Source organism: Hylobates moloch, unplaced genomic scaffold (genome assembly GCF_009828535.3).
Source record: "Hylobates moloch isolate HMO894 unplaced genomic scaffold, HMol_V3 SCAFFOLD_9, whole genome shotgun sequence".
Taxonomy (NCBI): domain Eukaryota; kingdom Metazoa; phylum Chordata; class Mammalia; order Primates; family Hylobatidae; genus Hylobates; species Hylobates moloch.
The window spans coordinates 70048821-70058570 of NW_026652284.1; the positions used below are offsets into that span (position 1 = coordinate 70048821).

The following is a 9750-nucleotide window of genomic DNA, read 5'->3' on the forward strand; positions in this document are numbered from 1 at the left end:
GGACAAAAGGGCCAGGCACCATGGTTCCCACCTGTAATCCCAGCACTTTGGTAAGCCAAGGCAGGAGGATCACTTGAGGCCAGGAGTTCAAGACCAGCCTGGGCAACATGGCCAGGCTGTTTTTCTGTAGAGACCCCATCTCCCCCCCGCCAAAAAAAAAAAAAAAAAAATTAAAAGAAAATTTAGCCGGGTGTGGTGGTGCACACCTCTAGTCCCAGCTACTCAGGAGGCTGAAGTGGGGGGATTACTTGAGCCCAGGAGTTTGAAGCTGCAGTGAGCTACGATCAAACCACTGCATTCCAGCCTGGGTGACAGAGCAAGACCCTATCTCTTTAAAAAAAAAATTTCAAATGGACAAAAGATGTGAATAGACATTTATCAAAAGAAGGCATACAAATGACAAATAAGTATATGAAAAGGTGCTCAACATCACTCATCATCAGAGAAATGCAAATCAAAACTACAATGAGATATCATTTCATCATAATTAAAATGGCCTATATCCAAAAGACAGGCAATAACAAATGCTGATGAGGATGTGGGAGAAAAGAGAACCCTTGCACACTGTTGGCAGGAATGTAAATTAGTACAGCCACTATGGAGGATAGTTTGGATATTCCTCAAAAAGCTAAAAATAGAGCTACCACATGATCCAGCAATGCCACTGATAGGTATATACCCCAAAGAAAGGAAATCAGTATATCTAAGATATACTGGCACTCCCATGTTCATTGCAGCACTACTCACAACAGCCAAGATTTGGAAACAACCTAAGTGTTCATCAACAGACAAATAAAGAAAATGTGGTTTATGTACACAACATAGTAGCATTCAGCCATAAAAATGAATGAGATCCTGTTATTTTCAACAAAATGGATGCAACTGATGTCATTACGTTAAGTGAAATAGGCCAGGTACAGAATGACAAACTTTGCACATTCTCACTTACTTGTGGGAGCTAAAAATTAAAACAACGGAACTAACAGAGTAGAATGATGGTTACAAGGCTGGGCAAGGTAGTGGGGAATTAAGCAGCAGAGCGGGGATGGTTAATAGGTACAAAAGTATAGACAGAATTAGATCTAGTATTTGACATCACGAGAGTGACTATAGTCAACGATAATTCACTGAACATTTTAAAATAACTAAGTATAATTGGATTGTTTGTAGCACAAAGAAAGGATAAATATTTGAGGTGATGGACACTCCATGTACCCTGATGTGATTATTACTTACTGTATGCCTGTATCAAAATCTCATGTACCCCATAAATACATATATCATGTACCCACAAAAAATAAAAATTAAAAATTAAAAGAATTATCTGGATTGGATTGGCATAGCTTTCAGGAATTTATGTGTTTATTTTTAATTTTTTTTGGTTACATAGTAGGTGTATATATTTAAAAATATGGAACGCTTCATGAATTTGCGTGTTATCCTTGGGCAGGGGCCATGCTTATCTCTATATCGTTCTAATTTCAGTATATGTGCTGCAGAATTAAGCACTGCTTTTAGGAATTTAGGTACTTTATTTATTTATTTATTTATTTTGAGACGGAGTCTCGCTCTGTCGCCCAGGCTGGAGTGCAGTGGCGTGATCTTGGCTCACTGCAAGCTCTGCCTCCCGGGTTCACCCCATTCTCCTGCCTCAGCCTCTCGGAGTAGCTGAGACTACAGGCAGGCGCCCGCCACCACGCCCGGCTAATTTTTTGTATTTTTAGTAGAGACGGGGTTTCACCGTGGTCTCGATCTCCTGACCTCGTGATCCGCCCGTCTCGGCCTCCCAAAGTGCTGAGACAACAAGCGTGAGCCACCGCGCCCTGCCAGGTACTTTATTATTATTTTTTGAGACGGAGTCTCACTCTGGCCCAGGCTGAGTGCAATGGCGCGATCTCAGCTCACTGCAACCTCCGCCTGCCGGGTTCAAGCGATTCTCCTGCCTCAGCCTCCTGAGTAGCTGGGATTACAGGCGCGTGCCACCACGCCCGGGGCTAGTTTTTGTATTTTTAGTAGAGATGGGTTTCACCATGTTGGTCAGGCTCGTCTGGAACTTCTGACCTCAGGTGATCCGCCTGCCTCGGCCTTCCAAAAGGAATTTAGGTACTTTAAAATGCTGTTATGTATGTTAACGGAAAAGTTAACTACATGCTTCATTTTCAGAACCAACATTCAAATGAAATGAACGTGTCAAACCGACAAAAGCTCAAAAAAGAGAAAAACATATAATTCTTAAAAGTGGTTAATATACTCTTGGCTTGCATAACCCTGGTGGCAGTCTGAGTCCTATGATTTTCTTTTAAGCTCCCAAGACTCTAAAATACCTGCTCATCACAAGTTTGTTCAGTGACAACATTCAGTAAAACTTAACATTTGTTTTACAAAATTATGTTGAAAGATATAAACATACGTACATTTTAAGCACAAAAATACGGCTTTTTTTTGGAAGCGGAGCTAGACATTTCCGTAGAAAAGTAGATGCCATCAATCTCTCCTGGTTTTTGTCCTCCTCACCTTTAATTTTTGACAAACCGAATAAGGACACTCACTATTGAGTACTTTTCTAACTCCCTATTGCATCACAAACGCCTGCAGGGGCTTAAAAAGCAGCAGGGGTTCCTACCCTTCCTCACACTGACCGCGTGGTCTGGTGCGGGTCTTATGAGCACCTGGATTTTCTCCCAGCGTGCTGGTAATTCCTACACTTGTGGGTGTTTGAGAGACACGAAGAAGAGAGGATGACCTCTTCCCGGAAGCGAGACTTCCATAAAAGAACCGTGGGGGGCGGGTCCCGGGCACCTGTGGTTTGGTAAGTTCCCCAGGTGACTGTGATGCGGAGGTCAGGGGGAGAGGCACCCGGAAGCTCCCGGCGTCTGCACCCAGGCAGCGCAAGGAAATACCCAAAGGTGGGTTCTCAGGCGTGGGAAGCTCGACCCTTGCCGGGGTCCTCGGCGAGGTGGCCGAGGCCGCGCCTTACGCAGGGACCTCCGCCGGGCCATTTGGGTGGCCCGAGTTCGCAGCAGCTTCTCTTCCGCTCGTCCCTCGGCCCTCTCGACGCGCACCCACCGGCCTCACCAAGTCGCACGCAGAGGGGCAGCGGGGCGCAGACCGAGGTCTAGGTCCCTATTGCCGCCGCTGGAGCAGCGCGGTTTGCCGGCAGACCTCGGCCCCCTGCCCGCCCAGCCTCGGCTCCGTCAGGCCCGGCCCCTTGCCCCGGCCGCGGCTCCACCAATCGCAGACTTCGCCCGCCGCCGCCGCACCTGCGAGGAGGGGCCCGCGCGCCGCCGCCGCCGCCGTCGCAGCGTCCCCGCCCCGCTCCGCCCCTATCGCGGCGCCCCGAGATTACCCGCCTCTGGCGCTTGGCTCCTTGCAGGCGAGGAGCGGAAGCCGCTATCTGGAAGGGGACTCCGGCGCCACAGAGCCGGGGCAGCCGCGGCAACGGCGAGGCGCGAGGCAGGGGCGCCCGGCAGACCCCGCGACCCCGAGCGAGCGGGCGCCCCGAGCGGGCAGCCTCGCCGGGGGAGGCGGAGGCGGCCACGGCGGCCGCGCTCGGGCGCCCCTCGCGCAACGCTCCATGCCCGTGTGGTGCTGCCGCTGTTCCCTGGCCGGTCATTTCAGGTGACTTCCTCGCCGGGGATGGGAGGGGAGCAGGCGGGGATGCCGCACTCTCGAGCTCTTTGGCCTGGCCCGGGCCGGGACCGGGACGGAGGGCAAGCGCCTGGACCGCCTCGGCCGTCCTGCCTGGCATGGGGGTGGGGTGGGGTGCGGTGTGGCGGGGTCCTTGCTCCGGGGAGCCCTGCGCTGTTGTTCCCTTTTCTCGCGCTGGACCGCGCGGGTCACGGGACTGCGGGACCGGCTAGGCCCGGACTGAGTCGGTTACGGCGAGCTGAGACTTCCCAGTAGTGCAAAGTTTTAGTGAAGGGTTCTACGAAGTGTCTGCCTCCCTAAAAAAAAAATTATTAAAAAGTCTTCTAAATAATGTAATGAGTGGAAGGAAGGTAGGGAACTACATTTCAGTGTCATCTAGTCACAAACAGATTCTGCCTTGTTAAGATGTTAGCCATGATAAGCCGTGTGTGTTGTAGAAATTTAAAGAATGAGGCGATTTTACAATCACCTTATGGGGAAAGGTTTTAGGGGTGATAAAATATAATACGTTTCTAAAATAAAAGTATGTTTTCTAGATCTAGCACATTTAAATGGTCAACACCTCAGTCACTGATGGAAAGACCAGACACTAGAAACTGATTTTAACCCTGGAGTGAAGAATTGTTAAGCATAGGGAATACTTTAGTACCTTGCTTTACATATACTGATGTTCCAGAATAATTCTATGTAAGACTTCTTCCCTGGTAAAATATGAAATTCTGATCAAGCGTTCCTAAATAATGGGTTTCATTGATGGAATTTAGGTAACCCGTGAACTTGGATGGAAAGAAAGGTATATCATTTCACTAAATTTTAAAAACTAATATTCAGTTACAAATATAAGCAACAAATCAGTGGTATCTGTGACTGTCATCAGTAGAGATCATAAATATGTTTATATCACATTGCAGTTGTAAATATAGAAATACTGTTTATACTTATTTCTTCAAAATTATAGTAACACATCACTGAATTTATTGAATGCAACAGAGAAGCACATGCACATGTATATCACGTTTACTTTTTATGACTGTTTTAATATAATTGGTTTTCTTGTAAATCCTGTGTATATTTAAGAACAGTATTCAGAGAAGAGGTTAAGAAGCGTCGTCCTATAATAAAAGAGATGTAAGGCACAGAGAAAGTTCGGAACTTCTTTTGTAATAGCGATAATCCAAGCTTGTCTAACCTCTCAGTAGTTTAGAATGAGTCTCTAAGTTGTGGATATTAAGGAAAAATTGTTTCATGTAATAAACTGCTTGATTTTAACTTCTAGGCAAATTTGTTGACAGTACTAAGACAGCGGTTTGAAAGTGTCAGATTCACTATGGAAAGTTTTAGGAAATAGGTTCCCCTAGTGAAACTTGTTAAACTAAATAAAGCCCATGAGAAACTAACATGCCTTTCAGAAAATATTGTGTGAAAGCTATTTGACACCTTTTGATACACAGTGTAGGATTCATATTCTTTTGACTAATACTAGGTGGTGAATACCATTTGCTTCCTGCCGTGCACAGAAATTTGGAGTAGGGAGTGAAAACAAAGTATTTCCTATGTTTTGGTCTTGAGGGACAGAAAGGAAAACAAACTAGCTGCCAGAGATAAACATTATGATTAATAAACCACACTTTTTATTGCAAAAACAGTTCTGTTATGTCTAAAGTTTTTTTTTTTTTTTTTTAATTGTTTACCAGCTCCTTCAGGAATATGTTTCAGATTTACCAATGCTATTTCTCGACTAGTTTCAGGTCAGGAGTTCAGGTCAGCCTGGCCAACATGGTGAAACCCCATCTCTACTAAAAACACAAAAATAGCCGGGCAGGGTGGTGTGTGCCTGTAATCCCAGCTACACGGGAGGTTGAGGCAGGATAATAACTTGAACCCAGGAGACAGGTTGCAGTGACCTGAGATCGCAACACTGCACTCCAACTGGGCGACAGAGTGAGACTCTGTCTCAAAAAAAACAAAAACAAAAAAAACAAAACAGATTATAAAACAGGTTGTGACATCTGTATTGTGTAACATCTAAATGGATAAGTAGTGAGAGAACTGTCCACTAACTTTCCAAAGGAAAAAACCTCTTCGTGTTCTGGAAGATGAAGAGTGTGACTGACTTCATTTGTGGCTTTAGAACCTTCTTTCCATGTGGTAGTATAAATTTGGTAAATTTTAGGATCATGGTTCCAAAGACTATAAAAATTCAGTTAGTAAAACATTTCATTTTAGTTTGATCATTTAAACAAGTACTGCTATAGTATGCAAAAAGTCTTTTTGTTATCCTGATACTATGTCCCCCCTATCCTTTGAAATGTTCTCTGAAACTTTGTGCTGTAATGTTTCAAAAACAAAAAATGGAAGGCCTCTAAAAGCATCTTAAATGTCAAATAGGCTTTTAACTTGCTTCCTAACAATAGAGTAACTAATTTTGCATGTAAAGTGCTGTTCTTTACTAGTTGCTAAATGTAATTGTACATATTTTCCAATTTTAATTTGTGCCTCGAAGAAAAAGTAGATTTTTATTACTCAAAATAAGCTCTTGTTTTAAGTAGAACAAATATCAAATTGGAAATCTAGAGATTAACATAGACCTGTGATATACTGTGTTCATAGACCTGTGATACACTGTGCATGTACTATAAAACATGTACAGCAATACTAAATTTATAACTTAAACTCTGAATTTTTTAGAAAGAGTAATTACTAAAAGTCTTGTTTCATTAATGTTTTATGTAAAACCAGTGAATCACACTTTCCGTTTTTTGTTTCCTTGTTTTTCTTTGTGTGAAACCACTATCAAATAGTAGGCAGGTTTACTACAAATAGTTTATCACAGAGTTTATACCAGTGGGTCCTGAAAAATCAGAGCAAATTTCCTATACTATGTAAATTTAGATAAGCTAATGTGTAGAGAATTTGGATAAACTTTGGTTCCTCATTGTTTGAGGGCTGCACATGCAAAAAACTACTAGACCTAATATATAAATTCAGCGATATTGCAGGATGCAAAATCAACATACAAAAGTGAATTGTATTTCTATACATTAACATTGAATAATCTGAAAATGAAATTAACAAAGGTATTTCATTTATATAATAGCATCAAAAAATGATATACTTAAGAATAAATTTAATAAAAAATGCAGTAGTTGTACACTGAAAACTACAAAATGTTGAGAGAAATTAAAGGTCTAAATAAATGAAAAGGAATTCTATATTCATGGATTGAAAAACTTAATATTCTGTTTTTTCTTTTAAGTACAGGGATACAGGTTCAGGTTTCTTACATAGGGAAACATGTGTCATGGGAGTTTGTTTCATCACCCAGGTGTTAAGCCTAGTACCCATTAGTCAGGGGTGTCCAGTCTTTTTGCTTCCTTGGACCACATTGGAAGAATTGTCTTGGGCCACACATAAAATACACTCACACTGATGATAGCTGATGAGCTTAAAAAAAAAATGGCAAGAAAATCATAACGTTTTAAGAAAGTTGACGAATTTGTGTTGAGCCACATTCAAAGCCATCGTGGGCCGCATGTGGGTTGTACAAACTTGCATTAGTTGTTTTTCTTGATCCTCTCCCTTCTCCCACCCTTCATCCTCAGGTGGGTCCCAGTGTGTGTTGTTCCCCTCTGTGTGTCCATGTGTTCTCCTCATTTAGCTCCCCCTTGTAAGTGACAACATGTGGTCTTTGGTTTTCTCTTCCTGTGTTAGTTTGCTAAGGATAAGGGCCTCCAGCTCCATCCATGTCCCTGCAAAGGACCTGATCTCATTCTTTTTTGTGGCTGTATAGTATTCTGTGGTGCATATGTACCATTGATGGGCGTTTAGGTTGATTCCATGCCTTTGCTATTGTGAATAGTGCTGCAGTGAATGTACACGTGCATGTGTCTGTATAATAGAATGCTTTTTATTCGTTTGGGTATATACCCAGTAATGGGATTGCTGGGTCGAATGGTATTTCTGTCTTTAGGTCTTTGAGGAATCACCACACTGTCTTCCACAATGGCTGAACTAATACACTCCCCACAACATATAAGCATTCCCTTTTCTCTATAACCTTGTCAGCATTTGTTATTTTTTGACTTTTTAATAGCCATTTTGACTGGTGTTAGATGGTGTCTCATTGTGGTTTTGATTTGCGTTTCTCTAATGAGTGATGTTGAACTTTTTTTCATATGATTGTTGGCTGCATGTATGTCTTCTTTTGAGAAGTGTCTGTTCATGTCCTTTGCCCACTTTTCTATGGGGTTGTTTTTTCTTATAAATTTAAGTTCCTCATAGATGCTGGATATTAGACCTTTGTTGGATGCACAGTTTGCAAAAATTTTCTCCCATTCTGTTGGTTGTCTGTTTACTCTATTAATAGTTTCTTTTGCTGTGCAGAAGCTCTTTAGTTTAATTAGATACCATTTGTCATTTTTTTTTTGCTTTTGTTGCAATTGCCTTTAGTGTCTTCCTCATGAAACTGCTTGTGCCTGTGTCCTGAATGGTATTTCCTAGGTTGTCTTCCAGGGTTTATATAGTTTGGGGTTTTATATTTGAGTCTTTAATCCATCTAGAGTTACTTTTTGTAGGTGATATAAGGAAGGTATCCAGTTTAGATCTTCTGCATATGGCTAACTAGTTATCCCAGCACTATTTATTGAATAGGGAATCCTTTCCCCATTGCTTATTTTTGTCAGGTTTGTCAAGGATCAGATAGTTGCAGGTGTGCGGTCTTATTTCTGGGTTTTCTCTTCCATTGGTCTGTGTGTCTGTTTTTGTACCAGTACCATGCTGTTTTGGTTACTGTAGCCCTGTAGGATAGTCTGAAGTCAGGTGAGGTGATGCTTCCTGCTTTGTTCTTTTCACTTAGGATTGCCTTGGCTATTTAGGCTCTTTTTTGGTTTCATAAGAATTTTAAAATAGTTTTTTCTAGTTCTTTGAAGAATGTCACCGGGAGTTTAATGGGAATAGCATTGTATCTATAAATTGGGCAGTTTGTATGAATTTGTATGGCCATTTTAATGATACTGATTCTTCCTACCCATGAATATGGAATGTTTTCCCATTCCCGTCACCTCTGATTTCATTACGCAGTGGTTTTTGACATCTCTGATTTCTTTGAGCAGTGGTTTGGAGGTTTCTAATCAAAATGACTTTGATCAGAAGCCTCCAAAGGTGCAGGAGAACCTAACCTTTGCACATACTTTGGAGAAATACCAGGGACAGAGCAGAATATAAAACATATTAAATGCAGTTGCCAAGAGGTAGAAGCAGGCACAGGCAAGACGGCCAATGCATCTGGATCTGATCAGAGGCAGTAGTTGGAATGAGTCAGAAATAGATGGATTGAGCATATAAAACTTCCTCCCAAGAGTAGGCTTGCACTGTGAGGAGGGGTTTCCCTTAGTAGCCAGGTCTGATTGGTGTCTGTTTTGGTCAAAAGAGGCTGTGTAAGAGGAAACCAAATATTTGGGGTACAGGTTACTTTCTTTGCTTCAAGAAAGCTCTCAGTGTGTCCTGAGGAAGTCTGCCCTATCTTAGGGTAGATTGGGAACTCTGAAGGTTATAGGGAAGTAGAAATTCCTGTCTCTGCCTGATTCTTTTCTATTTATCAACCTCCTCTGGGATCAGTGAGTTCAGTCCTGTGAAATAACTGATCCATCCCATGCTTATTTATCATTTGAGAGTAGTAATAAACACACTTACCCACTAATAGGTACTTAATACTTCCAGACATTGTGGCTGTTGCTGACTATATGAAGATAAAATTAAGGGATTCTATTCTAAAGTAATCTGTAGTATAATGCAGAACATTACCTGTGTGCAGGAGATACTCCATGTATTGCATGAAAATGTGAGAATGCTAAAGTTAATTTCTAGAGAGCCAATTGAGAAAGAAAAATTGGAAAATAACATTTAGATATTATTTTAATATATATTTGAAGTCTGGATAACATAGCGAGATCCTGTCTCTACCAAAAAATATTTTTTAAATTAGCCAAGTGTGGTGGCACACCTGTAGCCCCGGCTCCTCTGGAGGCTGAAGCAAGAGGATGACATGAGCCCAAGAGGTGGAGGCTGCAGTGAGCCAGGCTTGTGCCATTGCACTCCAGCCAG

General features: G+C 42.2%; 1 protein-coding gene and 1 non-coding gene across 5 annotated transcripts in view; one reads left to right on the plus strand and one right to left on the minus strand.

The window, feature by feature from the left end:
- Positions 1-1405: 1405 nt before the first annotated feature.
- LOC116813936 (U6 spliceosomal RNA) lies at positions 1406-1509 on the minus strand. Its single transcript, XR_004371063.1, has one exon. It is a non-coding gene; the product is annotated as a U6 spliceosomal RNA (small nuclear RNA).
- A 1139-nt stretch (positions 1510-2648) lies between these two features.
- OSGIN2 (oxidative stress induced growth inhibitor family member 2) overlaps positions 2649-9750 on the plus strand; it is a 25152-nt gene continuing 18050 nt past the window's right edge. Inside the window, exon 1 of one of the 4 annotated variants that reach the window (XM_058444343.1) lies at positions 2649-2910. Coding sequence is in view for 1 of the 4 variants with exons in the window: in XM_032760000.2 (XP_032615891.1) it covers positions 3575-3618 (44 nt within the window). In the remaining 3 variants the exon portion in view is untranslated. Of the gene's footprint in view, positions 2911-3492; positions 3619-3835; positions 3999-9750 lie in introns of those variants that run through there. The other 3 variants (XM_032760001.2, XM_032760000.2, XM_058444344.1) reach the window with 3 other exon arrangements.